Source organism: Anopheles coluzzii, chromosome 2, assembly GCF_943734685.1.
Source record: "Anopheles coluzzii chromosome 2, AcolN3, whole genome shotgun sequence".
In the NCBI taxonomy this organism is placed as follows: Eukaryota; Metazoa; Arthropoda; class Insecta; order Diptera; family Culicidae; genus Anopheles; species Anopheles coluzzii.
Genome location: NC_064670.1, coordinates 99,489,026 through 99,515,117, shown reverse-complemented (window position 1 = coordinate 99,515,117; position 26,092 = coordinate 99,489,026). Strand labels below are relative to the sequence as shown.

The window sequence follows — 26,092 nt, the reverse complement described above, 5'->3', positions numbered from 1 at the left end:
GGTGTTTGTGAGATCACTCCACCGCATCGTGGAATGTGTGTGTGTGTGTGTTTTTTTCTAATACTCATGCTGTTTGTTTGTCGCATGGGAACAACAATGTTTTAGACTGGAACGCAGCGCAACCGGAGATAACGGCGGCTGCTGCGGATGCCTCATTTGCATTCTCGCTCTCTTGTCGTTTCGGAGGCTTGTCCGGACAGGGACAGGGGGAACGATATCTCGATTTCAATTGAAAATACTTTATAAATGATTAATAGTAAAGTAAGATGATACAAATTTAAAAAACAGAAAAAGATAATGATTTTAAAAAGAATAATGCAACACAAATTTCTTTCAAGGTGTAAGTATCCTCAGGAGAAGCTTACTGTTTCGCAGCATTCAAAGCGCCACTAATTGAAAGCTCCTGGTTTTTTTCCCTTTCCAACTTCCAACTGCGCCCGGATACTACCCCGATGCTATGGATCAACCCTACATAGCGGCAGCGTGGTGTTGTTTCGCGTACTCCCACATCAACAAGGCTGCCGTTTCGGGAACGGTTAGCAACCGTTTAGCCCCAATCGGCGGTATGTACACATTCAGGACCGCGTGTGGAAATCTCTCCAGCAGGCTGCAAGGGGAGCGAGAAAAAAAAACATAACTCTCAAGTAGAAAAATAACAAACACCACCAACAGCACATGTTACGTACTTTAGTACAAGCACACACTTTTTGGGCAACTGTAGCTGATGGAGCGGTGTGCTCTGGGGGGTTTCCGTGTGTTTGACGTTCACTACCGTGTAACCTTTGTCCTGCAAGTCCCACAGATATGAGTACACATTGTGGGCCTTCAGTTCACGCACCGTTTGCCACTGTTCGGCGGACGCGCTACGCATCTTGAACTGCTTGCTGTCAAGATCTTGCAGCGAGTTGATCAACAGCTGCTTGATTCCAAAGCATTTGCCCATTCTGGCAAGGTCCGCCAGATCGGGCACATCGGTAACGTTACTGGCTACCACGTACAATCCTTTGGAAGCTTCCTGCAAAAAAAAAGAATGTAAATATACATTAACACTGCGCAATCAACTTCAGCTCAGCAGCGTTTTGTTTAACCGACCCTCTTTTGCTGCGAATTGTACAACCGATACGGCAGCTCAAGCATCAGATCTTGACGCGGATCCAACCGCTTCAGCGGCACGATCGCATGCTCTGGCGGGACGAAGTAGCCCGTCCAGTCTGTCGGTTGGTAAGGCACACGGTTGGTTTCCACCACTTCCCGCGGCAGTTTCTGCACCCGCATTGCTTTGCCGAGGAATTTTTCGCCGAGTCCATCAAGCAGCTGAACGCATGCCTTCAGCAGCGCCGTCCCTGCGACGTCCTCGGCCGGTACACCGGCCGCCTTCGGTATGTTGTGAAACACGTTCTCGAACGTTAGCAAACAGTTGCTGTCAAGTTGGAATCGAACGTCCCGCAGTATCCGTGTAACGTGCGGCTTAATGTTAGTCTGCTGATGGGATTGTTTGAACATGGTGTACATTTGCTTGAACTGCGGCTTATCCGCACGTGCAAACCGTGCCAGCAGCTTGCTTATAGTGATCTGTGCCCACAAGCCAATGGTGAAGCTTTCGGCCATCGTCCAGGGCATTAACAAATAGATAGACTGATTATTGAGCGTCTTATCGCGACAGCAGCGCAGCCAGAGGATGCCGCAGATCGACTCTATGCCGGCCGGCGTCACCTTCCCGTCCTTGAGCGAGTTGGCGATGGCCAGCGTGCTAATCTCGCTGTCCACCACGATCAGCTCGAGCAGACGCTGTATGCAGGTCGGGTTCGCTTCGTACAGCAGTGCCTTCAGCAGGACGTCCGGTTTGCTGCAGCCCGCGATGGACACCGCTATGCACAGCGCTTGCACCGCCCAAAGCTTCTGCTGAGGGGAGATTTCGAAGCGATGTACGTGATGCAAAACCATTTTAGATTCCGAGAAACATTGCATTAGATATTCTTCCACCTTGGGCACCAGTCTGTTAAAAGCACCGTCTTCGAAATGGATGAATCGATGGAGAAACAAACTGCACATCACGCGAACCATACGCCCATCCGCTTGGTAGCGTTTTTTCAACCTACAAAACAAGGGCAATGTTGCTTGTCAATGTGTAATTAAAATAAAATAATGTTTTTATTGATGCAACTTACGGTACGTCCAAACCAAACCGTTTTATCACATCCACTACTTGGCTGCTGAAAATGAAACAAGAATACGAATTGAGTAACACTTTCAAGCCGTAGTAGGGAAATTAGCAGTTCATACCTAGCATCACGCATTGGTCCCTTACCAAAGATCATGCCCTGTGCTAAAATTTTGATAATTATCCAATCACAATAGTGGAAAAAATCGTCCGGAAAGCCGTCCAGGCATTCCAGCACAATAAGCGGCAGTTCGTTGGTGGTGCTGGTGCCCTGCTCGAAAAACATGGACACGTAGTTTAGAACAAAGTCAGGAATATACACATCGTCATATTCGATGTTCTCCGCACAGAATGGATCGAGCAGCATTTTCACAAATTTTGACATCAGTGTCAGGAAGTGGTCCTCCGATTGGTGGTGGGTTAAAATTTTCTCATAGCAGCGATCGATCATATTCACTCGGTTGGAGTTTTCGTAACATTCTTCTCCCATTTTCATGCAGTCCGCGTAAAGCAGCTCAACCGCCAGCGTTAACACGTCGACGTTATCGATCTCAAACAAGATGTGCAGTCCCGACCAATGCTCTTCCGTTTCGTATATCTCAATGAAATTCTGCTCATGCTGGCGATAGTTGAGGTGAATTTCCACAACCATTGCATACACTTGATCGGTCGTTGGCGCTTCCCCCACACCGCGACGATCGAGACTGTTTTTGAGCTCTTGAACGGATACGGACTGGAAGAAAAGAGAAGCCACTTCACAACAGTCCTCGTGCCATGCGATCAGATGTGTTAGCTGTATCGTTTCTATCGCCCTTGCATGGTCTGCGTAGTCGAAGCTTTGCAACCGTTCATCTACGAATGCTTGCAATTCCTTCATCAGCCTCATCATACCGCTCAAATTTGGCCGATAATCAAATTTCCTCTTGTCAACTGCTTCCTGCAGAGCGATCAGCTGCTCACGCACAGCGAATGCTTGCTGCGGTATACGTTCGCCTGCTTCCTGCGCCTGTCTGATGCTGTCCACCGCAGATTGAAAGTTTTTGCAAATGCTATCAAATACGCTGTTAACTAATTCGGGCATATGTCCCAACAGCTTGCAACAAACGGAAATATTCGATTCCAGCATATGGCTACTCAACTCAAGGCAAGCGTATAGGCTGTTTTTAGCTCTTTGTACCAGCACCTGCTCGATGAGAAAAGTGTCCGCAGGGCTGACCCTTCCCCAGTGCGGCTCCAGGGCATCATTCGTTAGGCGGTCCAGGAACAAGCTGCCATCCGGACTGCGAAAGTGTTCCTGGGTGATGGCGAACATTGGGGTAAGCTTCTGCATTTCCGCGACTACGGCCAGCAGAACGGCCGCATCGGTCGTCGGTTCGGCAAGCTGATTGACACAATGCACCAGCAGCACAAAGGCCGCGAAGCGCAGGGGCAAGTTTTTAATATCATGGCATACTTTAGCGCAGCTCGTAAGCGATCGTATCGTTGCAGCCGTTTCCTGCCTGCGTTTGCATTCCGCTGCCAGCTTGAACGTCCTTTGGTGCACTACGCTGACGATGCAATGGAACGCGACCGGGTTCCATGAGAGTTCCGGTATTGTTTGCAATAGATAATCGTAAGCTTCCTGTGTGCCGTAGTACTTGCTCAGCTTGTCAATCACAACTTTCGGCACACTACCACCGTCCGCCCGTAGCGCTCGGTTTAAGCCGTCCAACAGTCGCTTTTCCATCTCCGCCTCCGTGGCGTTGAACTTGCGATACTTCAAAAAATAGTCGTGAACATGCATTACCACCTGGCCGTTGGTGTGGTCCAGGAGCAAACGGAACAGAACAGTTTTCCACTCCCAGGGCAGCAGGACCAACAGCTTTTCGATCTGTTCCATCGGCACTGCTAGTTTGAATTCGTCCAGCCTCTCCAGTACGGCAACAATCGATTGCCACGCATCGCAGCATTTCTCCCACTCTGGCCACCAGGCAAAGTACTGTCCGGTAAAACTCATTTCGCAGTGCATCGCGTAACCGATGGCGTGTCGGAGAATGGCTACGGCTTCCATTCGGCACACGGCGTCCCTGCTGACCAACGCCTCGAACACGACCAACCACAGGTGATCTAGCTGCAATGCGCTCAGTATGTCCGCTTTCCTGTCGCCCGTACACCGCAACAACGCTTCTAGCAGCTCACGCAGCAGAAACACTTTCCGTTCAATCGGGTGCGCCGGACTGCGCGTCTCGGACAGCCACTGTTCGACCAGATCGGGATTCAGTTCCATCATCGTTTGCAGACATGCCAACGCTTTCGTGCGCATCACCCTCGAGTCCGACTGCAACCGGCGCACCATGTCCGCACCGTTAGCTCGGTTGCAGATGGCAACCAGCTCGGGAAGCTCTTGTGCTAGGATGAGAAACGTTTGCAACACATCATAGTAGACCGGCGTTGCGTGCAGCTCCCGCTCGAACCGATCCACAAACGTTGTCAGCTCCCGGATCACGATCTGCAGATCGGACTCGAGCAGTGCCGTCAGCGCTAGGGCGCTCAAAGTCCAGCGGAGTGAATCGCTATCCCCTTGCAGGCGGTCGTGGTTGCCGTCCACGAGCGACAGGATAGTTTGCAGGTTAACGCCATGCAGCAGCGAGGCGGGTAGTTTTCCCCGCTGCTTCATCAGCAGCGCGTACACCAGGGCTTCGAGCGATGGTTTGTGCAGATTGTGCACATTCTGCAGGAAGATTTGCTCGCTCTGTGCGAGCTGTATCAGCTGCTCGTGCGCTTCCGTATCGGTTGTGCATAAATCTTGCACAAATTTTGATTGGAAGGTCATTTTCGGGTGAGATTCGATGCGACGTAGTTGCTTTGCTTTGAACGACTGTCGGTGCAGCACAAGGTGTATGGATAATAGGAGGTGAAGTGCTTCACCGTATTAATACACGATGCGCAATCTCAGATTGCGCATATATTCGTTTTATCAAAACATAAGTCATTTCGCGTAGCCAAGCCTGAGCTATAAACGTCATTTCCATACATTTTCAGATTGCGCCAAGATTGCGCATAAATTTTCAAGATTATATGTCCGAGATATATAAATATTTTTTGACAGATAAATATATCAAACCGACCCGTTTGACAGATAAATATATGCGCAATCTGAGATTGCGCATCGTCTATTGCTACGGTCAGAGCAAATTGACATTTCACGACTTGACATAACAATACTGGGGGCTCCGGTATTACCGTATTAATACACGATGCGCAATCTCAGATTGCGCATATATTCGTTTTATCAAAACATAAGTCATTTCGCGTAGCCAAGCCTGAGCTATAAACGTCATTTCCATACATTTTCAGATTGCGCCAAGATTGCGCATAAATTTTCAAGATTATATGTCCGAGATATATAAATATTTTTTGACAGATAAATATATCAAACCGACCCGTTTGACAGATAAATATATGCGCAATCTGAGATTGCGCATCGTCTATTGCTACGGTCAGAGCAAATTGACATTTCACGACTTGACATAACAATACTGGGGGCTCCGGTATTACCGTATTAATACACGATGCGCAATCTCAGATTGCGCATATATTCGTTTTATCAAAACATAAGTCATTTCGCGTAGCCAACCCTGAGCTATAAACGTCATTTCCATACATTTTCAGATTGCGCCAAGATTGCGCATAAATTTTCAAGATTATATGTCCGAGATATATAAATATTTTTTGACAGATAAATATATCAAACCGACCCGTTTGACAGATAAATATATGCGCAATCTGAGATTGCGCATCGTCTATTGCTACGGTCAGAGCAAATTGACATTTCACGACTTGACATAACAATACTGGGGGCTCCGGTATTACCGTATTAATACACGATGCGCAATCTCAGATTGCGCATATATTCGTTTTATCAAAACATAAGTCATTTCGCGTAGCCAACCCTGAGCTATAAACGTCATTTCCATACATTTTCAGATTGCGCCAAGATTGCGCATAAATTTTCAAGATTATATGTCCGAGATATATATATATTTTTTGACAGATAAATATATCAAACCGACCCGTTTGACAGATAGATATATGCGCAATCTGAGATTGCGCATCGTCTATTGCTACGGTTAAAATCGGAGAGGGCTGTAGGGGGGTATAGAAAATTGTATGCGATTTGACATAACAATACTCAATGATGGCGCCCGGAAAACGCGCTAACAATTCACCTCCTTAATAAAGACACCTTGGTGCAGCACTTGCCCAATGGGACAAAAATAAAAAGCTTGGAGCTAAATAATCGTTTTTCTCCCTCTATCCTCTATACCGCGCTTGCTTGCACGCGAGCGCTCGAGTATATTCGCTCAGAACTGAGTATTCGCAGTTCAACCCGTGCAGTGAGAATTTATGTGTTTATGTGCATCGAAATTTCGAAACTCCGTTGGAGCCAAAGCCTCTATAAACTATTCAAACAACAACAACGGGAAGTAGAAGCTTCTTCACAAGCGACTCTTTTCGCTACTTTTCACTGTTTTGAATCGCTTGGGTGCCGGTTCGTTCGTGGAAATGGAGCTCGCGAAAACCGTTTGTGAGAATGCGAAAGTGCGAATGGGAGGTCTTCTTCTTCTTCTTCTGTTTAGGTTGATGGGTTACATCCTCCTTTTTGGGAGGTATAATCAGAGGCGTACCATCTGAGTTTGGGAGTGGACTGTCATCCATGTCTCCTTTTTTTCCAGGTTGGTTTATATTGTGTCGTTAGTTACTTAGTCTTTTTTCCGTTATTTCCTCCGTTCATTATTATTATTATTATTTTTATTTTTTTTGTATTATATTGTATTTTTGACTACGTTATACCGGGCTAGATTCGGTTTATTATTTCTAAGCGATTTTCCATTATGGTACCCCTTTCATGGTCTTTCCTTAATTTAAATTTAAATCTTTTTTTTTTCTTTTTTTTTTTCGTTTGTGTTTGTGGGTTGTGCTGGTTTTTTTGTTTTTTTATGAATGAGTTGTTATTATTATTATTTTTGTGAGGTAAGAGAATATTTGTTCTGTTTGTTTCTTTTGTATGCGGTTGTATGGTTATTGCTTATTTTTCTGCTTATTATTTTTATTTTTTCACGTCCCTCTGTTTCTGAATTGGGATTTGCCACCTTAAGGGCAAATTCCAGCAGAAAGGGTGTTCTGGTTGTGACTAGTGGCATATGGCTTTCTATTCATCTTGTTGCAATTCTCGTGGAATTGAAGGATGCATGTGGCCTGCCCTTTCTCCTCAAAAATACGATGGAGGTCCCGAGTTGTAGGTAAGGTTTTCCTTTTATTTTTTTTTTGTTTTTAATAGAAATGTATAAAATATTAAGTAGATAAATAACTGGGAGGTCGGCGTTTGACAGCTTGGCGGTAAACATTAGGCCCTGCGCACACTGGTAGATGGCGAAAGCAAGAATTATTATTATTTTTTAATATTTTTTGTATAAAGGAAGCTTGATCACAAGAAAGTATTGAGAAAATGAAGGGAAGTTTAACATCAAGCGAAGATATATTCTGATAAAGATCGAAGTTGACCCCAAGCATTTTTGCGAACAAAATAATCGCACGCAATATATGTCCTTCGAACAGCTACAGTGTGCATTGGCGTGTTTGTGTGTGGGGGGGAGTAAAAACTATTTTGACAGCTCGTCTTCCAGACACCCTGCTGGTCCCGTTTTATTTATTTAGCTATTTCGTGCATTTTGCCACCACAAAAAGGACTTTTTGTACGGGTTTTCACGGGGAAAATGTGCGACCAATCATCGGAAGCAGAAGTACTGCCCCAAGGGTAAGGCCTCCCGGAGCTGTGGCGTTGGTTTCGGGAAACGATTGTCCGCAAGTAAACAACGTCTCCGCTTCGCTTCCCAACAGGCACCAGAATGAAGAAAGCGAAAACCCATCCCACCCACCGTCCAACGTTGAGGCAGAAGCTGCTGCTGCTGCTGCTGCTACGGTAGGCCAAATGGAACCGTGCGCGGATGATTGGAATGAAATTACCGCACAGTTTTTCGACTGTGTGAAGGGTAAGAGCGGGAAGGGACGGTCGCGCCGAATGGTCGCAAACATTAATCCCCGGTGTGCGTCTTGTTGCCCTCGGCAGATCTCAAGCTCGGCGAGCTGGTGCACGACTCCACGTTCGGGCTGTTGGAAGCTATGTCCGCGATCGAAATGATGGACCCAAAAATGGACGCCGGTATGAGCTGCAACCGGGAGGCAACACCGCTAACCTTCGATACAGCGGTGGAGGTATGATAACGTGGTAGAGCAATCGCTACCACCCGGTGGCCAATGGTGCTCTACTGCCAGCTTATTTGCTTACCATGTTTCCCCCAGACAGGACAGATCAAGCTAAACAATCTGCTGGCGAAGGAATCGATCGGCATCATCGATGCGGTGTACTCGTGTACCGTCTCGTGGCTGGAGGGACACTCGATGGCCCAGACCGTGCTGACCTGTCTGTATCTGCACAAACCGAACCGAATCGAATGCAAAACCATGCGCTCGTTTTCGATCGCCATACAGAAGATCATCAATCTGATACGAAACTTTATCATCAGGTACCTGAAATGGCAGTGTTAGAAAAAGGCTGTTGTGTGTATCATACTTCACTTCTCCTCCACCCCTTCCCTATAGAGCCAACGTGTACGAGGAGGAAGATTTCCAGCACAGCTCGTTCGATTACAACCTGAGCGAGGAGGTGACGGAAACGAAGGCGATGAACATGCTGAAGGCGGCCGAGGAGGAGCTGATCAAAAAAACCAAAGACACGGAGGATGAGCGGGAAAGGGAGGAGCTGCAGGCACTGTTGGCACGCGTTCGGTTCACGCGGCTGCTTCTGCACAGCTTGGTGGGAATGTACCCGCTGAAGGTAATTGTGTGCAGGAAGGAAGTGTGGCAGAACTGATCACTAATCCGTTAATCGACCTCCGTTTTACAGCAAGGCAATTGGCGGTATGGGCAGGAAGTTGCAGCGGTAGGCCATGGAAAAGCGTATAAGCGTACCATTTGCAACGAAAGAGCTAATGAGTTTTCCCCCCTTTTTTGTACAGCAAACGGCCGTACCGTTGAAAACCGAAATGATCGATATCGTAAAGTCACTGAACGGGGCGTTGGAGCTGGCACAGGCCATAGAAAAGACGATTGAGCTGGGCACACAGCCCGTGGAGGGATGTAAGTGTCCTGCGGTTTCGTTTACGAGGTGCACGTAATCAAACCATTGCCTACTTCAATCTTTCCCTTCCCAGCGGATGCACCGAACCCGATGGGCTTTTCCATGATGGTAAACCAGCGGTTGCTACCGCCGACGTTTCCACGCAGTACCAAAATCAAGGACCGCCAACTGAGCATCCAATACCTGACCGAGCTAATCCAGCGCATCAAGCATGCGTGCAAAATTGCCAACTGCACCAGCTACCATGCAGCATTGGTGAGTAGTGTGGCCGATTCGGTCGTTGCGTGTTAAGGTGTTCCACACGATCGCTGGAAGTTAAGTTTTGCCTTCTTTGCCGTTTTTCAATTTTCAAGAACTTTCTGATGGACTTTAACAAGAAGTTTACACCCTGCCTGCTGTCTCGAAGTATACCGCAAACGCTGTACCTACCCGCCGGCCGGTTGGTGTTTGGCGTGAAACCACTCATCGAGGTGCTGAAGGAATCCGTACGGGCTTTCATCGCCCCACCAGCCCTCCGTCCGGACAATCCGCTGTACAACAATCCTTTCGTAAGTGAGCACATTTGCAGTGCAATGATGATTAAATTGGTTTATCACATGCTTTGTGCACACTCCCGTTTACTGTAGGCGATAAACTGCATCAACTCGTTCTTCGAGTACCACGAGCAAACGTTCTACTCGCTGTTCGCGATCTGTGGCTACAATCGGGCCCGCCAGCGCGACCATCTCGGGCTGCTGCTGCTCAACTTTGCCCACCTGCAGGACGGGGCGGAGCGGGTCGACGTGTACCTGCACTCGCTCACGCCGCGCAGTGAAAATTCCCGCCACCTGGCGTGCTTCGGCACGTGGGTGTTTTATCACTGTTTGCGCGCCATGTCGTTCTATCTGCTCGCCGGCCTAGAGCTGGAGCTGTACAGTGTGCACGAGTATCTGTACATCTTCTGGTACCTGTACCAGTACCTGTTCAGCTGGATCGTGTCCGCACTGACGCGGGCGGAAACGTTCCTCGCGGAGCAGGAGTATGCGGCCGACCCGAAGGCGGCCAAAGCGAACCAGAAGAAACCGAAGTCGAAAAAGCGCAAAACAAAAACGGACGTAAAGGAGATACTGTTTAACGAAGCGATGGAGATGCTGTGCGGCGGCTACTACAAAGCGCTGGTCGGGTTTTACAAGGAGGATCGCATCCCGGAACCGCTGCCACTGTTCGACAACGAGCAGGTACGGTTCGAGCATCGGTTCGCACCGTTCGCGAACCTTTCGACGCCGCCTCCGATGCCGTACAGCGAGTTTCGGCAGATGAAGTTCATCATGATACAATCACCGGCGACGGAGCTGTATGCGGCGGCCGCGAAACACTTCCACGAGGCGCGCATGCTGCTCGAAACGTTCCCGAACCCGGACGAGGAGGTAGGGAGGGAAAGACCTTCTTTCCTGGTGCGTGCGTGTCGTCGTTGTGCTAATGCCGTTTCTTTTCGCATTCATTTCAGTGGCACGATATCGTGAAGGTAGCCAAAACGAACTACGTGATGATGAACCTGCTGGCCAGTGGGCACAGCCGGCAGTCGAAGCAGCCGCCGGAGTTTGACTTTTCCTGCCATCGATACTTTCCGATCATCAAGCAGAGGAAGTGAAGTCAGGTTTTGTGCTCATGTGCTATTATTTATTTCAATAGAAAGCTTCCACCGGAACACATTTTACCATTGTAGAGAGTAAAAAAAGAGCAATGAATGGTTTGTGTATGACTTTGAGCGGAAAAATAGTATTCGATTTGTATGTGCAGGAAATTTTCCATCCGAACATGATGATAAATGACAAAATTAATTTGTTTTAAATATTTTGCATACAGGCGGTCCCCGAGATACACGGTACCTCTTATACGCGGATTCGGAGATACGCGGTTTTCAAAATTTGACAGTTCTTGGAGCAAATTGTACTGATTTGACACATCCATTGTGAAATACCAAATAATTTCCGTGCTGATCGAATGTAAAATGCCATTTAAAAAGGTTTAAAACTGTTCAATTCATTAGAAACATATCAAATAATTAATTTGGTGGCTAAAACCACCCCCTACTTGCAAAATTGCACGAAAATTAGTGATATTTTGGCTGGAAATCACGAGATTCGACTTACGCGGAAATTCGAGATACGCGGTATTTTGTGGCCGTTTTCGGTCCCCAATAACCGTGTATCTCGGGGACCACCTGTAATTTGAATAGCACAAAAATAACGGCTCAGAGCGTTTCTACATACACCGAGAATGCAGCTGAGAAAATAACTGACAGCATGCTTTGACAGCGCCTGACATCATTTTCGGTGAGAGAATTCTCCTCGGCATGCAAAGAACGATGGAGCTGAGAAAAATTCAATTGGCAGTTTATGGCAAACGATCAATTATAGTTTGCATTTTTGCCGTCTAATAATCGTAGAAATATTATATTATTAGCAAAAGAAACTTTTTTGATTTCATTTTAGCGATTAAAATGGATTTTTTCAACATCATTTTAAAAGTCTCATCTCGGCGCTTTCCGGAGCTTCTACACACACTGGCGTGAGAAACCGATTGTCAATTCTCTCACAGCCATCTCTCACCTGCAGTCTCGGTGTATGTAGAAACGCTCTCATACAAATATTTACCTTTTTTATCAGTCGACCACTGTGCTACGGCCCGTTTGTACAGGCGGTCCCCGAGATACACGGTACCTCTTTTACGCGGATTCGGAGATACGCGGTTTTCAAAATTTGACAATTCTTTGAGCAAATTGTACTGATTTGACACATCAATTGCAAATTGCCAAATAATTTCCGTTTTGATCGAATGTTAAAAACTGTTTCAAAAGGTTTAAAACAGTTATATTCAGTCAGAATCATATCAAATAATTCATAAAGTGACTAAAACCGCCCCCTACTTGCAAAATTACACGAAAATTTGTGATATTTTAGCTGGAAATCACGAGATTCGACTTACGCGGAAATTCGAGATACGCGGTATTTTGCGGCCGTTTTCGGTCCCCATTAACCGTGTATCTCGGGGACCGCCTGTACTAAAAATTCGCAGGCGGCATTGGCAGAATGGACAGATTGATAAATTTTATATTTTTATCGCAATATTGGAAAGATGCCTGTGATATTCTGCAGTAATAATAAAACTTCGTTAGTTATAGGGTGCAAGTCTTTGAATCAATCGTTTATCCGGCTTTGAATCAATAGGCTTAAGAAAAATCGCTTGAATCACAGATAAATCGATAGTTCTGGTCACTCTGAACATTTCGGTTCAAATTCTTTGTTCTAAAACGGCGCATCCAAATAATGGCGGCGTCTAGTAAGCGTATCCAATTCAAAATAAAGCAAAAAGTATGAGTACGGAGGAAATCAGCTCATCTGGAACAGGTAAATCGCATTATTATAAACAAATTCACCTCATCAAATATAATCCACCCATTTGCATCATCCTTTTTTCACCCAGATGATGGACCACAATCGCTTGCCCGGCGGATAATACACTACTTCTACCACCGGCAAGCGATCGCCAAGGATGCGTGGGACATTGCCTTCTGGCAGGAGTTTCGCCGCCATCATCCAGACGTAACACTCGAACCGAAAGCGCTGCGGTCGTACTTTTTCCATGAAGTAATGCGCAACCCGCGCGAGTGGAGCAATCTCTCCTACGAGGTGATCCAGTACCTTAACCCGCTGTTTAACCGGATCCGCGAGGAGGTGCTCGAGTACCGGGATCTGGTCGAAGGTATCGATTACGTGTACGCGGAAGATCCGGCCGATCTACGCACGGAAGCGAACGGCACGCAGATGCCTCCTTTGTGTTTGGAGCCGGGCGGTGGGTTGGTTGCTCCTTCACGCGCCACCAAGCGCTACATAACGCCCAGTACGGCACAGATCCGCAGCTTCGTGGCCGCCGCACTAAGCGAACTGCTCTGGACGGAGGATGAAAACGAGACGAAGCCGACGCTCGACGCACAGGAATGCTTATCGCGCATTGCTGTGCTGACGTCCAATTCGATTGCGTTGCTCAACTGCATCGAGCCGGGCATGGCATGCTATGAGCGGTTTCATGGGGCGGATCCAGTGGAGAGGGCGGTTTTGCCGGAGGATGATACACCGGCGAGTGGACTAGAGGTGTCCGGTACACCCCGGATGCACCCGCTGGCATCATCCACGCCGATACCATCGACAAGCGGCCAGCCGGGTACTGTCCGTGGGCCCATTATTTCTTCCCGCACGCCAGCCTCCGTCCTGCGGCATGTTCGGAGCAAGCCCCGGAAGGGTGCATTCAAGAGAAATATCATGTAGAGTGAGTGGTTGGTTGCGCATTATTACATACTTACGTTCCTGTTGAATAATTTAAAGAACTTAAATACACTTCCAATGAACTCCAAGGCGTTTTGTACGTTTGTTTTTCAGCACGAACGTAGTTCGCATTCGGTTTATTCACAAAACCAAATGAAAAAAAAAGATCTGCTCCTCCAACTTTCTCTGCTTCTTCCACTTCTTTGTGATTCCTCTGTGACCTCGGAGCATTTATGGGGAGTGGGATTGCGATGCGGGTGATGCGCTTTAGAAGGATGAAAACGGTTTCAAATCGAGCCTCACGTGGGGGTGATGAGGCGAAAACTAATGACAATCAATGATGCTACTGCTGCTGCTGCACACTCCGGGTTTACGGCCTTACAAATTAAATTAGTCTTCAAAGATGGATGTTGAGTCGGCGACTCGCGCTGCCAAACGACTGGAAAATCGGTCACTGGAGCACATCGCCGTTTTGTTGCTACTGCTGCCTGTCTGCCTGCTGCCTACTTGGATGACTTAGTTGGCCTTCTTGGACGATTTGCCCATCGCTTCGTACTTGGACTTGGAGCTGTACCACATCGCGTACGGGATGGCCAGGGACGGCAGCGTCAGGAAGGCGAACGCCAGCCAGTCCAGATAGTGCGAGCTGAACTGCTTGTTGAACTGTGCCTCGGCCACGATCGCGCCCTCGCCCGGCTCGGAGCTGATCGAGAACTGGGGCTCGGTGGCGTCCTCCGTGGCGAGATAGTTCACCTCGGCAGCGGTGAAGTTCAGGTAGCCGTACTGCTTCGGCCGCACCACCACGATGTGCGTCACGTTCGTCTGCGGCGCAATGCGATCGATCGACGCGGTCAGCTGGCCACCGACCACCTCGAACACTTCCGGATGGAATCCGTTGTCAACTGTGGATCGGAGGAGAAGGACATTGCCAATCGATTAGGCACGCTGCTTCTCGATGTTCCCCGCACACCACCACCCCTTTTACACTTACCCAGGCGCACATTTACAGCCGGTCCGGAGCCAACGTTGTACAGCGTGTACTTCACCACGATATCACGAGCCTCGACCAGGTATTTGTTCAGGATGTGCTTCGAAACCAGCAACCGGGCGGTGTTTTCCTCGTTCGCCAAACCGAGCTGGCTGACGGCGAGCAGCGCTAGCAGAGCGTACAGGAAGCTTTTCATCGTTGCTGGATGGGGGTGAACGCCTCTTTTCCGATTACAAATCTCACTTTCACAACACCCGTTGCGTTCGTTGCAGTTTCCTTACCAAAACTCGCGAGTACTGTGCCGATTGAGAGCAAAACGGGAAGCCGAATGTAAATACTTTCTTCCTTGGCAGCGGCGACGGCGGAGTGTACACGTCGAACAGAAATTATGTTATGTTGGCAGGCCAAACTCGCTCGTCAAGTTCCAACACATCGAGCCGAGCGGCACAGTGGGCGCTGCCTTTTGCCGGTTTGACGTTTGAGCGTTTGACAGTTGTGCACCAGTTCAAAAAAGCGCTTAGTTTCGCTATGTTTGTAAGTTATTTAAGTTACGTGGCATGAAAATAAGCCTCATTTCACTCTTTTTAACCTTTAAGTTGGCAACCGGATACCCGGGTATTTTTTTCAACTTTAAACTGCCATAACTTTTGATTCATTGCTTTTATTGACCTGAAATTTGCCGTAGCCTCCCAACTTTTAATTTATGATTTTTTGGTGCATAAGTTGTAATTTTAAACAGCCTGTAAGTATTTTATTTTGATTTTTTTTAAACTTTACTACGTAAGTTGGCAACCAGCATACCCGGGTATTCCATACATTTTGTATGGAGAATGACGTTTCTCTTCTTCCTCTTTTCGTATTGTGCTTATTTTCGAGTCAAATTCAAGCGATTCCAAATTTCAATATGACCGTTATTTTTATATTAAAATGAAAAAAACTTAATGAATAAATGAAATAGAAGAGAATATATGGTCGGCATTACTTGCTTATAGCATTAAAATATAGAACGCATTGTTTACCTATGAAAATCGTTAATTTTTTGCATCAAAACGTGTGGAATACCCGGGTATGCCGGTTGCCAACTTACGTGTGTAAATCTGGTTGCCAACTCTACGGTTAAATAAAACAATACAAATGCGTGTACTATTCGTGTAAATTTCTTAAAAATATTTGAACTATTTCGGAAGAAAACCCACAGTGAAGTGTCAAGATTTATAGATCATGTTATTGTCAGTTTTCTTTTATTTAATGATTTTTCAACAACAAAATCAACATCCTCACATTTAATTGATTTTGAAAATTTGTATCTGAATTTCCTGTAATTTTTATTTTCAGTATTTTTTTCCTAATTCAATCACGCTTCTACAACCCTCTGTCCATGCACCTTGGTCCGGGCGTTTGTTATCATTCTGTCAAGAACGGTCAAATAGCGCAAGTTGATAAATTGTCTCCGTACGACCTTGGCTGAAGGTGATTTCAAACAGATAGAAAGGAGTTTTGCGGAATTTACAAGAGGCTCGCTGCTTATCTCCGATCACACAAACGCGACACGACGGAAGGTTCTCGCGCTTCGGTTCGGTTTCACGCAGCAGCAGAAGGCTTCATTCCGTTCGGACGTGCAGTAAAGGTTGAGCGCGCTTACAACTGAAACAATCGGCAGGCTTTTGCTTCTCCCGCATCATCGCCAGCGTCATGAGCGTTAAGATCGAAACGGTTGCGACCACCCCGTTTGAGGGCCAAAAGCCAGGCACCAGCGGTCTGCGCAAGAAGGTAAGCAGTAGATTCCCGCGAAAGTACAACATTCCATCTCGCGTCCCTTTCAAATAACCTCCTTTTCTCCTTCGCTCAGGTCAAAGTGTTCACCCAGAAAAACTACACGGAAAACTTTGTTCAATGCATCCTGGACGCGAACGGTCCGGCCCTGGCCGGCTCTACCCTCGTGCTCGGCGGCGATGGTCGCTACTTCTGCAAGGAAGCGTCCGAACTGATCGTCCGCCTGTGTGCCGCGAACGGTGTGCGCAAGATACTGCTCGGCCAGAACGGCATCCTGTCGACGCCGGCCGTCTCAAGCCTGATCCGCCGGCACAAGGCACTCGGAGGCATTGTCCTGACCGCGTCGCACAACCCGGGCGGCCCGGAGAACGATTTCGGCATCAAGTTTAACTGCGAAAACGGTGGCCCAGCGCCGGACGCGTTCACGAACAAAATCTACGCCCTGTCGGGTGAGATTCGGCAGTACAAAATCGCGCCCGTCGCGGTCGACGTGGGCAAGGTCGGCGTGACGGAGGCGGTGGTCGAGGGCAAACCGTTCACGGTCGAGGTGATCGATTCCGTTGCCGACTACGTGCTGCTGATGAGGGAAATATTTGACTTCGAGCAGCTGCGGGGCTTTGTCAGCGGCAGTTCGAGACCGGGCGGCGCCCCGCTCAAGATGCGCATCGACTCGATGAACGGTGTGACCGGTAGCTACGTGAACGAGATCTTCGTCCAGTGTCTCGGTGCGTCGACGGACGGTGTGGTGCACACGACACCGCTGCCCGACTTTGGCGGGCTGCATCCCGACCCGAACCTAACGTACGCGAAGGATCTGGTCGACACGGTGCGTGCTGGGGACTACGACATCGGGGCAGCGTTCGACGGTGACGGTGATCGTAACATGATCATCGGGCGTAAAGCGTTCTTCGTCACGCCGAGCGACTCGCTCGCCGTCATTGCCCACTACCTGGAGTGCATTCCGTACTTTAAGAAGCACGGCGTGCAGGGACTTGCGCGCAGCATGCCAACCGCTTCGGCCGTCGATCGCGTCGCGGAAGCACTCGGCAAGGAGATGTTCGAGGTTCCGACGGGCTGGAAGTACTTTGGCAATCTGATGGACGCCGGCCGTCTCTGCCTGTGCGGCGAGGAAAGCTTCGGCACCGGGTCGAACCACATCCGCGAGAAGGACGGCGTGTGGGCGGTCCTGGCCTGGCTGTCGATCATGGCCCACACGGGCAAAAGCATCGAGGAGATCTGTGTGGAGCACTGGAAGCGGTACGGCCGCAACTACTTCACCCGCTACGATTACGAGGAGTGCGAGCTGGCCCCGTGCAACGAGATGATGGAGGCGCTGGAGAAAACCATCACCGATCCGGCGTTCGTGGGCAGGGAGCTGTCGGCTGGCGGCAAAACGTACCAGGTGCGGCTGGGCGACAACTTCAGCTACAACGATCCGATCGACAAGTCGGTGTCGACGAAGCAGGGCCTGCGCATCGTGTTCACCGACGGCAGCCGGATCGTGATGCGGCTGAGCGGTACGGGCAGCTCGGGCGCCACCGTCCGGCTGTACATCGACTCGTACGAGAAGGAGAACGTGCTGGGCAGCGCGTCGGACATGCTGAAACCGCTGATCGACATTGCGCTCGAGGTGTCGAAGCTGCCCACCTTTACCGGCCGCAACGCACCGACCGTCATCACGTAAATGGCTGCCATTGGCCGACGCATGGGGTCGAATGTCTCGCTCAGTAGCAGTAGCAGTTTGCAGTGCATTTTTAGAGCTGCGACGCCTTCCTTCGCCGTATGTGTGTTTGTGTGTGTTTTGTTTTAAATAGTGTTTAGGAAATGTCGTTAACAAATAAAGTTGATTTTGCTTGTGTTTTATGAAACAAAAGTCGCTGCAGGAAGATGCCTCTTATGGAAAGAATCACTCGTGCGTAGCCCGCAGGTTGTGGCGTCTCATAAAAGTGTTATCACTTTACGCGAGCGCCAAACAAGGAAGCGATCGAGCGTAAGGCAGATAATAAAGCTCGAATCGATTACGAACTGCAATCTCGTTTATTTGATAAACACTGCTCATGGCACTGCTCGCGCGAAAGCAAACAACAAACCCGGCGTACATGCCAACTAATAAACCGATTTTAATGACACGTGTCACACGTGTTCGGCCATGCTTAACGGCCTCTTTCTGCTAATGGAATTAACTGCAATAATTTTTCATTTAAACTGCGTAAACCTTCAAATTCAATTTTCTTAGTATTTTAATGTGTTTGCTCTTCATTTGAACACCGAAGAGAGCGAGCAATGCGCATTCGCTCAGTTCCAAAAATCGACTGCTTTAACGCTTCTTACTACAGCTTAATGTTCATTACAAATAACAATCACAGCTTATCGCCGAACGGGCTAATCGCACAATCTCGATACACTCCTAGCCTTTTTGACCCCAACATATCGGCGCGGTGGTGCTTATCGGCACGGGCATGCAAACCCCGATGGATGCAAAAAGGTGGAAGATAAGCTAGCATTTTTTGGTACCAAACCCAACCACACAGACCGCACACGGTTACGGGCTTGGAACCCTGGGGCAGAAGCTTCGAACCGTTACTGGGGGACAGATCGGAGCACTCTCCTCTGGCTGTGTGTGTGTGTGTATTTGGACAACAATGGACGAGCTGAAGGATATACTGCGTGAGTACGTGAAGCGGAACCAGCTACTGGAAAGCTCCAACGAGCTACTGCGCGAGAAACTGTTGGAACAGGAAAAGCTGGTGAGTGGCGATAGTGAGTTTTCAAGAAGTCCACACGAGTTCAATAACAAAAATTCATCGTTTTTCAAGCGCAAAATTTACATCGATGATTTAAGCAACATGAAAACGTGCCTGGGCGGCCTGCAGGATGCGCTCATGAAGTGTCGCGCCAACATTCTAAGCCACGAGATGCTCGAAAGCTCAACCCTTGGAGGGCAGGGTGGACAAACGAAATCCGCACAGGTACCGAGCGACAACACAATGGAGCTGGTCGCGTTGCAGGCACAGCTGGAGGTGTGCAAAAACGATCTTACCGAACAGCGGGCCGCCTACCAGGAGCTGCTGATCGAGAAGAATCGAATAACGGGCGAGATGCAGACGCTGCTGCAGAAGAACCATCAGCTATCGATGAACCACGCACAAAACAGGTTCGTCGTTTGCGGTTGCTTTAACTCTTTAGCAGAGGTAAAAACCACTTCTTTTCTTTCTTTGCAGCAGAGGAAATGTGGCCACGCACCAGCACAAGATTCGCGCCACGCAGGTGGACAGCATGAAACTGTACGGCACATCGCCCGGGGGCTTTGAGCGGCAGATCGAACCTTGCCCTCACTGTAACAATGTGTTCGGAGATTTCCTCACGCTCGAAACGCACATCAAAGATTGTCCCGGGCTCGACTACTAAATCGATATCTCGCCCTCCACACGCCAGCCCATGTGTGTGTGTGAGTGGGGGGTAAACGTGATAACGCGGCTAAGCCTTTGTTGGGTGTTATTGTTTTTTTGTTTTTATTTTGAGTGCGTTTTGTTTCTCGGCCATTTGTTTTATCGCTGTTTAACTGTGGACCAATAAATTACCATTTTTTCCGGGGCTCTCTCTGCATGTGGAAAAGGACTTAATTTTTGACGCATTCTATCGAAAGCTGAAATAATGAGTGTGCAAGGGGAGGGGGTGGGGAGATTTGGCAAAATCAGCATTGCAGTTGGGCTGCAGTTTTGATTACCGGTTTATTGACTGTCGTTATCGCTGGGTTTAATTACAGTTCATGATTAAATAAAGAAAGAAGACTCGAAAATGCGTCAAACGGAAAATAGGACTTTGTTTTCAATCGATCCTTATTTGCTTGGGAATGTACTGATTAGACTGCATTTGCGTGTTTGCGTTTGATAGCATTCAAATTTTATTTCTACCCACGTTTTTAGAAAGGTGCCACGTGTTTCTTGAAATTCAAAAATCTTAAAGTTGCTTAGATCGAAAGGCGCATACAACCTCCTTACATTGCATACATTTAGGCGCTTAAGCTTCGTTCAATGGTATCATATGAAATAGAAGAAGTTGGGGGCACTACTTATACAACTTTTATATTAATTGGTTGTGTTTTTTGACTGGCTACGACAAAATGGAAGAGCTTGTAAAAACGGAAAATGTACACAAAAATAATAGTAAAGTCCTGCAATTGTGTTAACCTTGTGCGTTTGCACAATGGGAGCTGTATTCTAAAAAAATCATTTTCTATTCTATTTAACACTGTAATTTCATGAAATTTAAGCCTCCATCGATTGGATTTAATAATTAGGACAATATTTAAAATCTCTCTCGTTGTTATTTTGCTCTAAAAACATTTTTGAAATTACAAGTTTACCAAAAAATGTCACCATTCATGACCAGTTCTGTCTGGCATCTGTCAGCCGCTGTGCGTACATTTGTTTTCTTTTTTTCCCCTATTTCAGCCCTGGATGAGCGGAGTTGGGGAAAAATATAAAGAAAAAAAAAAATCCTCTATGCTATTCATAGAGTACGTATGCGCTCGCTAGCAGGCAAAATCGAGAGCTGCTGCTGCTGCTAAAGGTAGTAATAATAAACACAAGCCACTGTGCAAAAGTGTACGTGAAGTTGGGGTCGCCCGAAAGGCGTTCTACACAATATTATCCACTCTGGTAGCGAGACAAACGCAGACGAAAGAAGCTCGCAAAACAAGTGTATCGTATTTCATCCATCTGGAAGCAGTAAGATAAACAAATCAATAATGGCAAACGTGTGTGAGCCCCTAACCCTGGCGAAAGGTAAAGAAAAACGAAGCAAACCCCACCGCACCTTGAGCGATCAATTAATCCTCCCCCCGTTTTGCTTTCCCGCTCTTCCCCCCCCCCCCCGCAGATGTGAAGCGCTCGATCGAGCTGTTGGAAAAGCTGCAGATGAGCGGCGAGGTGCCCGCGACCAAGCTGGCCGCCCTGCAGAAGGTGCTGCAGAGCGACTTCCTGAACGCGGTCCGGGAGGTGTACGAGCACGTGTACGAGACGGTCGACATCCAGGGCTCGCTCGATGTGCGTGCGTCCGCGACGGCCAAGGCGACGATTGCCGCGTTTGCGGCCAGCGAAGGACACGCCCATCCGCGCGTGGTCGAGCTGCCGAAGACGGACGAAGGGCTGGGCTTCAACGTGATGGGCGGCAAGGAGCAAAACTCGCCGATCTACATCTCGCGCATCATCCCGGGCGGGGTGGCCGACCGGCACGGGGGGCTGAAGCGGGGCGACCAGCTGCTCTCCGTCAACGGTGTGTCGGTGGAGGGCGAAAACCACGAGAAGGCCGTCGAGCTGCTGAAGCAGGCGGTCGGCTCGGTCAAGCTGGTCGTGCGCTACACGCCCAAGGTGCTGGAGGAGATGGAGCTGCGCTTCGACAAGCAGCGTGCCGCCCGAAGGCGCCAGCAGTATTAAGGACGGGCGTGCTACTAATCTCTAGAGCAGCAAAAATCCCATCCCAACAGCGGCCACCCCAAAAACGCGGTACTGTTTGTGTGCGTGTTCATGTTATGTGTGTGAGCGTGTGGTGTGTCTGTCGTGTTCGGAACTGAATTCTCAAATATTCTCATCCACCCCCAACCACCACCCCCGTGTTCTGTTCATTGTAAGCGGACACGCGATGATTTAGTAGAAAATTGAAAGTGTGTATTTTAGTTTGTGACGAAAAACGTGACCAATCCTGATACAGGCTCCACATCTTCCTGTATAGAGTAACACACATCCGTATTACTGCTACTCATCCCTCATCTCGTGTGTGTAACATCCCGTCGATGTTGGAATAATGTTGAAGTTGATCATAGTCGCCCATGCGAACATCGATGCGGTAGGGCGGGAAATGCGCGCTGGATGTTATCCTTCGAGTTCCCATCGACGGATGGTGCATGGTTAGAATATAGAAAACCGTGAAACACCGAGATTAGAAACAGCTCACAACACTACCCTCCTTTTACTAGACGGCAACAGCACCACGTTTGCTTTTGTGTTAGAATGTTAACGACTTTCTGTTCTCATGTACGGTTTAGCGATGAAATGTTTTCTTTTTTAAATATGTAATTAAACGGTAAGAATGTAATAAAATGTAGCCTCAGTTTACCTGAAATATCGTCCTGCCTGCGGCATTTCGCCTTTCTACGCCGCTGCTAGCTCTCGTACTTCTCCACCAGATGCCGAGTGCCGTACTCTTCGTACTCGTTGCGGCTCATGCACGATTTCATGAAGCTGAGCGACTGGGAATACTTCTTACCACCATGCCAGGCGTACGTGATTGGACTGGAAGCAGGAGAAAGAGAAAGGGAACCATTATTTCAAACAAAGAACAAGGAAATTGGCTGGGCGGACTCACTTTTCCGGAACCGTCACATTAACGTCGTACTCATCCGGTGCCAGCGCCCGGACGTCCCGTTCCACGCGCGACTGCATGCCGGGAAACAGGGCACATCCACCACACACGACAATGTTCGCGAACAGATGCGGCCGTGTCTCCTCCGGGCACAGATTAATCGCATCCACGATCGCTTCCGGTACACCCATCTGCTGTATCCCGACGTCCGACGGGTGGAACAGTATCTCCGGTATAACGAACCGCTCGTTACCGAGCCGCACCGTCTGTAGCTCCTCTCCACCATCGCCCGCCCCACCCGATTCGTTCGGTTTGCGTAAAAATCCGCGCCGTATCTGCGTGTAGTCCGGCAGCACGTACTCCCGCAGGATCGTATTGTCCGGGATGCGTTTGCGCGCTATCCGCATGTCCTCGTTGAAGTTCTGCGACACAAAGCAGCTGTCCTCCTTCACCTGATTGATCACGTACGATTCGTCCATCACGTTCAGCTGCCGGTAGGAGATGATTTCCTTCAGATGGTTCGTCAGCACCTTCCCGCCGACGTCGATGCGCCGAATCGCTTCCCGCACCTTGCAGCCCTTCACGAACGGCACCACGTGCGTGAAGCTGAAGCCCATCTCCACCACCACGCAGGCGAGTGGCCGTTTGCCCTCCGGCTGTTCCGTTTGCTCGCTGTGCGTGTAGTTGAACGCCGCCAAATCGATGGCCGTCGATTTGCATACCGCATCGCAGTCGTACTCTTCGTACAGGATCTCCAGCATCGCTTCCTGGATCGAGCCGAAGTTGAACAGCGGCTCGGTGATGAGGAGCGGCGTGTCGGCAAACTGCACCGGACAGCAGTCCGGGCTGAAAAGGTAGTCCCAGACCGTTTTCTGCACATCCCAGTTCACCAGGTAGCCGCGCTGAAAGCAAAGGATATAGAACAGGCCTGACGCGTCGCGGCACTCTTCGATCTGGTTGCCGATGAACGGTCGCCTCCGTTCGGATTTGGCTTTTGTGATGCAGTTCAGGATGGTTCTGGAAATGGAAAGCAAGATTGGCAATGTAAATTGTAAGGGCGCAACTATAGACTTGCTGTGTGTGACTTACTTCGGTTCGGGGTCATCGGATAAACCAAGCTTGGCGTAGAATGCACCATTATCCAGCACGAACGCGTTATTGTCGCCCATGATGAGGGAAAGGTTTTTGGGAAGCTTATTGCTTCCGTTTTCGATTCACTCTGCGTTCCTCAAGCCAGGACGACCGGCATCGGTTTGTTGTTGTTGAGTTACAGTGCCGAACAAAATGGACGAAGCTGTAAGGAGTGTAGGAACGGCGATTATTGTTCTTTATATATCATTGGAAATGCTTTTGAAAGGCTTTAAAACAGCTAGAGAATCATTTAAATGAAATAGCAAAAGTATTAGAGGGCAGTATAATAACAATTTAGTATAAAAATAATAAAATTATGCGTATCTTCTCCACGTTTTGATCCTACACAAACTGGCAACACTGCCGCGATACAGGGTTTCCCACGATTTATTGGTTGGTTCCCACGATTTATTGGTGCGTTCCCACGATTTTTTGGTCATTTCCCATAATTTTTTGGTAGCAACCCACGATTTATTGGTCGGTTCCCAAATATTATTGGTCGGTTCCCAAATATTATTGGTCGTTTCCCAAATATTATTGGTCGGTATTATATTATATTATATTTGGGAACCGACCAATAATATTTGGGAAACGACCAATAATATTTGGGAACCGACCAATAATATTTGGGAACCGACCAATAAATCGTGGGTTGCTACCAAAAAATTATGGGAAATGACCAAAAAATCGTGGGAACGCACCAATAAATCGTGGGAACCAACCAATAAATCGTGGGAAACCCTGTAAGAGCTGTCAACACAACTGACAAATCACACCTGTTCTGTCACCAGTGTGGCCAGATTATTTTGGCGGTTTTCGGTAGGCGCATCAAAATTTTATCGGTAGTTTTCGGTAGGTTAAAACTCAAAACTTAAAGTTAAAAAAAAGTAAAAGCGAAAGAAGTGTTAAGTGGGATGGGTGGGGGGGGGGACCTAATGCGCAAAATTAAAGTTCCATTTCAAAAGAATATGCATCCTTTACTTAGGATATGGATTAGATTTGGTTCAGCGGTTACACAAATGAAGGTCTTTCTGAAGTGTTGATATGAAAATGGTACTAGGAATTCTAAACCAAAGAATAACTAAGATGCTCATTTTTTTTTCTCAGTGGTGGCAAGTTCTTTTTCTAGGGGCTCCACCCGACCGCTTAGGGCCACTGCAGTGCTCCATTGGATACGATTTTATCGTACGTGCTGTAATTTGATTTTCGCTGCATTATTTAGATTGATTTGATTGTTTGGCTGAGTTTCATCGTTCAATGATTACAAAAAATTGAGATTTTTTCCTTCAAACCCAAATATATACACATCGGTATTTCTGGTCACTTTGCCCACAGGGCAAGGCGAGCTTTTGCCGGCCACCGTCGCAAAACCGTCGCAAAACGTCAAAACCGGCGTCGCATGTACTGCAAACCGACGTCGCCAGCGAGCGAAACTCGCAACGATTTCGAGGCGCTGGCGACGGTCGTTTTTGACGTTTTGCGACGGTTATTGACCTTTCGAGCGAGCTTTTGCCCTGCGAGCCAGTGTGGCCAGATTATATTGGCAGATTTCGGCAGGAGCACTGTTGCGAACGTAACCATTCAACCAAAGTAGGTGTATATATCAGGTGGGCTTATGGTGTTCTTTCTCACCAATACATCGACACACAATTTGATGGTTTGTTCCATAACAAAATCTAGTATGCCTTGAAGTTTAAACAAAATCTCGCAGAAATTGTATGTGGTTTTGCTCAGGCGTAACACGAAGAAAGAAGCCAAAAAAACCTACGCGACGGCCAGTTCTTGGATTAAAATGATGATCTGAAGATTACTGGATAACAACCCAAGTGTCACAAATCCACTAAACGACCACTAAACGACTTCTAAACGACTCAAGTTCTCTACCTAAACGGAACATAGAAAGACTTCGTTTAGCAGACGGCAAACGACTCATGCATTCTAAAAATAGCAAAAAAGCTTGTGGCGCTATCTGTTGGAGAGATACCCCAACCAGTTGAGCTTCATCGCTTGGAGGAGAGCTTTCTCATTTCCTCTGTACTGTTGTATGGTTTCGCATTGACGTTATGCATCGCTAGAACTAGAACGGCGTAACGATTGCTTAAATACTGAACTCCAACGGAAACCACCAGCACTGAAGAAAAAGAGATTTGAGTAATGGTCCTTGGTTTTGATACTCGCGTATCTGACCACAC

The 26,092-nt window shown here is 48.0% G+C and overlaps 8 protein-coding genes across 10 annotated transcripts; 5 read left to right on the top strand and 3 right to left on the bottom strand.

Moving 5' to 3' along the window:
* Positions 1 to 80: 80 nt before the first annotated feature.
* Positions 81 to 5,055, bottom strand: LOC120952898 (uncharacterized). 3 transcript variants are annotated; one of them, XR_005751331.2, is made up of 6 exons: positions 2,284 to 5,055; positions 2,169 to 2,213; positions 1,093 to 2,095; positions 687 to 1,015; positions 366 to 607; positions 81 to 238 (listed from the first exon to the last, which is right to left on the bottom strand). XR_005751331.2 is itself a non-coding variant. In XM_040372467.2 (5 exons), the coding sequence occupies exons 1-5, from the start codon at positions 4,971 to 4,973 to the stop codon at positions 469 to 471; spliced, it is 4,206 nt and encodes a 1,401-aa protein (XP_040228401.2). In that variant the 5' UTR covers positions 4,974 to 5,055; the 3' UTR covers positions 277 to 468. The 3 variants fall into 3 exon arrangements, 2 of the variants coding, with proteins under 2 accessions (XP_040228401.2, XP_040228402.2); XM_040372467.2 differs by lacking the exon at positions 81 to 238 and having other exon boundaries at positions 277 to 607; XM_040372468.2 differs by lacking the exon at positions 81 to 238 and having other exon boundaries at positions 277 to 607; positions 2,169 to 2,210.
* Positions 5,056 to 7,498: 2,443 nt separating this feature from the next.
* On the top strand, positions 7,499 to 11,102 carry LOC120952899 (N-alpha-acetyltransferase 35, NatC auxiliary subunit). Its single transcript, XM_040372469.2, has 11 exons — positions 7,499 to 7,958; positions 8,042 to 8,193; positions 8,271 to 8,416; positions 8,504 to 8,727; positions 8,804 to 9,038; positions 9,108 to 9,143; positions 9,220 to 9,340; positions 9,415 to 9,596; positions 9,695 to 9,889; positions 9,968 to 10,747; positions 10,828 to 11,102. The coding sequence occupies exons 1-11, from the start codon at positions 7,918 to 7,920 to the stop codon at positions 10,969 to 10,971; spliced, it is 2,256 nt and encodes a 751-aa protein (XP_040228403.2). The 5' UTR covers positions 7,499 to 7,917; the 3' UTR covers positions 10,972 to 11,102.
* A 1,373-nt stretch (positions 11,103 to 12,475) lies between these two features.
* LOC120951074 (uncharacterized) lies at positions 12,476 to 13,927 on the top strand. The gene is made up of 2 exons (XM_040369587.2): positions 12,476 to 12,730; positions 12,807 to 13,927. Exons 1-2 carry the CDS (start codon positions 12,697 to 12,699, stop codon positions 13,646 to 13,648), a joined length of 876 nt encoding a protein of 291 aa, XP_040225521.1. The 5' UTR covers positions 12,476 to 12,696; the 3' UTR covers positions 13,649 to 13,927.
* On the bottom strand, positions 13,748 to 15,044 carry LOC120951075 (translocon-associated protein subunit beta). Its single transcript, XM_040369588.2, has 3 exons — positions 14,915 to 15,044; positions 14,637 to 14,834; positions 13,748 to 14,547 (listed from the first exon to the last, which is right to left on the bottom strand). The coding sequence occupies exons 2-3, from the start codon at positions 14,827 to 14,829 to the stop codon at positions 14,162 to 14,164; spliced, it is 579 nt and encodes a 192-aa protein (XP_040225522.1). The 5' UTR covers positions 14,830 to 14,834; positions 14,915 to 15,044; the 3' UTR covers positions 13,748 to 14,161.
* Positions 15,045 to 16,038: 994 nt separating this feature from the next.
* LOC120949960 (phosphoglucomutase) lies at positions 16,039 to 18,279 on the top strand. Its single transcript, XM_040367628.2, has 2 exons — positions 16,039 to 16,403; positions 16,483 to 18,279. Exons 1-2 carry the CDS (start codon positions 16,326 to 16,328, stop codon positions 18,088 to 18,090), a joined length of 1,686 nt encoding a protein of 561 aa, XP_040223562.2. The 5' UTR covers positions 16,039 to 16,325; the 3' UTR covers positions 18,091 to 18,279.
* Positions 18,280 to 18,914: 635 nt separating this feature from the next.
* On the top strand, positions 18,915 to 20,024 carry LOC120949510 (optineurin-like). The gene is made up of 3 exons (XM_040366857.2): positions 18,915 to 19,153; positions 19,223 to 19,560; positions 19,628 to 20,024. Exons 1-3 carry the CDS (start codon positions 19,049 to 19,051, stop codon positions 19,812 to 19,814), a joined length of 630 nt encoding a protein of 209 aa, XP_040222791.2. The 5' UTR covers positions 18,915 to 19,048; the 3' UTR covers positions 19,815 to 20,024.
* An 820-nt stretch (positions 20,025 to 20,844) lies between these two features.
* LOC120961737 (protein lin-7 homolog C) lies at positions 20,845 to 22,529 on the top strand. Its single transcript, XM_040385742.2, has 2 exons — positions 20,845 to 21,193; positions 21,288 to 22,529. Exons 1-2 carry the CDS (start codon positions 21,157 to 21,159, stop codon positions 21,842 to 21,844), a joined length of 594 nt encoding a protein of 197 aa, XP_040241676.1. The 5' UTR covers positions 20,845 to 21,156; the 3' UTR covers positions 21,845 to 22,529.
* LOC120961735 (actin-related protein 6) lies at positions 22,072 to 24,082 on the bottom strand. Its single transcript, XM_049605680.1, has 4 exons — positions 23,859 to 24,082; positions 22,773 to 23,786; positions 22,524 to 22,699; positions 22,072 to 22,284 (listed from the first exon to the last, which is right to left on the bottom strand). The coding sequence occupies exons 1-3, from the start codon at positions 23,936 to 23,938 to the stop codon at positions 22,570 to 22,572; spliced, it is 1,224 nt and encodes a 407-aa protein (XP_049461637.1). The 5' UTR covers positions 23,939 to 24,082; the 3' UTR covers positions 22,072 to 22,284; positions 22,524 to 22,569.
* Between the last annotated feature and the right edge of the window lie 2,010 nt (positions 24,083 to 26,092).

Excerpts from the sequence above, each read along its gene's own strand:
- LOC120961737 (XM_040385742.2), top strand. The coding sequence starts at position 21,157 with ATGGCAAACGTGTGTGAGCCCCTAACCCTGGCGAAAG. Across the intron at positions 21,194-21,287 it reads GCCCCTAACCCTGGCGAAAG|ATGTGAAGCGCTCGATCGAG; the intron begins GTAAAGAAAAAC and ends CCCCCCCCGCAG.
- LOC120951075 (XM_040369588.2), bottom strand. The coding sequence starts at position 14,829 with ATGAAAAGCTTCCTGTACGCTCTGCTAGCGCTGCTCGCCGTCAGCCAG. Across the intron at positions 14,548-14,636 it reads GGCTGTAAATGTGCGCCTGG|TTGACAACGGATTCCATCCG; the intron begins GTAAGTGTAAAA and ends TCCGATCCACAG.
- LOC120961735 (XM_049605680.1), bottom strand. The coding sequence starts at position 23,938 with ATGGGCGACAATAACGCGTTCGTGCTGGATAATGGTGCATTCTACGCC. Across the intron at positions 23,787-23,858 it reads TCCGATGACCCCGAACCGAA|AACCATCCTGAACTGCATCA; the intron begins GTAAGTCACACA and ends TTCCATTTCCAG. Across the intron at positions 22,700-22,772 it reads AATGTGACGGTTCCGGAAAA|TCCAATCACGTACGCCTGGC; the intron begins GTGAGTCCGCCC and ends TCCTGCTTCCAG.
- LOC120952898 (XM_040372467.2), bottom strand. The coding sequence starts at position 4,973 with ATGACCTTCCAATCAAAATTTGTGCAAGATTTATGCACAACCGATACG. Across the intron at positions 2,214-2,283 it reads GGACCAATGCGTGATGCTAG|CAGCCAAGTAGTGGATGTGA; the intron begins GTATGAACTGCT and ends TTTCATTTTCAG. Across the intron at positions 2,096-2,168 it reads CGGTTTGGTTTGGACGTACC|GTTGAAAAAACGCTACCAAG; the intron begins GTAAGTTGCATC and ends CTTGTTTTGTAG.
- LOC120952899 (XM_040372469.2), top strand. The coding sequence starts at position 7,918 with ATGTGCGACCAATCATCGGAAGCAGAAGTACTGCCCCAAGG. Across the intron at positions 8,194-8,270 it reads GTTTTTCGACTGTGTGAAGG|ATCTCAAGCTCGGCGAGCTG; the intron begins GTAAGAGCGGGA and ends TGCCCTCGGCAG. Across the intron at positions 9,341-9,414 it reads CACACAGCCCGTGGAGGGAT|CGGATGCACCGAACCCGATG; the intron begins GTAAGTGTCCTG and ends TTCCCTTCCCAG.
- LOC120949510 (XM_040366857.2), top strand. The coding sequence starts at position 19,049 with ATGGACGAGCTGAAGGATATACTGCGTGAGTACGTGAAGCGGAACCAG. Across the intron at positions 19,154-19,222 it reads TGTTGGAACAGGAAAAGCTG|CGCAAAATTTACATCGATGA; the intron begins GTGAGTGGCGAT and ends TCGTTTTTCAAG. Across the intron at positions 19,561-19,627 it reads ATGAACCACGCACAAAACAG|CAGAGGAAATGTGGCCACGC; the intron begins GTTCGTCGTTTG and ends CTTTCTTTGCAG.
- LOC120949960 (XM_040367628.2), top strand. The coding sequence starts at position 16,326 with ATGAGCGTTAAGATCGAAACGGTTGCGACCACCCCGTTTGAGGGCCAA. Across the intron at positions 16,404-16,482 it reads CCAGCGGTCTGCGCAAGAAG|GTCAAAGTGTTCACCCAGAA; the intron begins GTAAGCAGTAGA and ends TCCTTCGCTCAG.
- LOC120951074 (XM_040369587.2), top strand. The coding sequence starts at position 12,697 with ATGAGTACGGAGGAAATCAGCTCATCTGGAACAG. Across the intron at positions 12,731-12,806 it reads AATCAGCTCATCTGGAACAG|ATGATGGACCACAATCGCTT; the intron begins GTAAATCGCATT and ends TTTTTCACCCAG.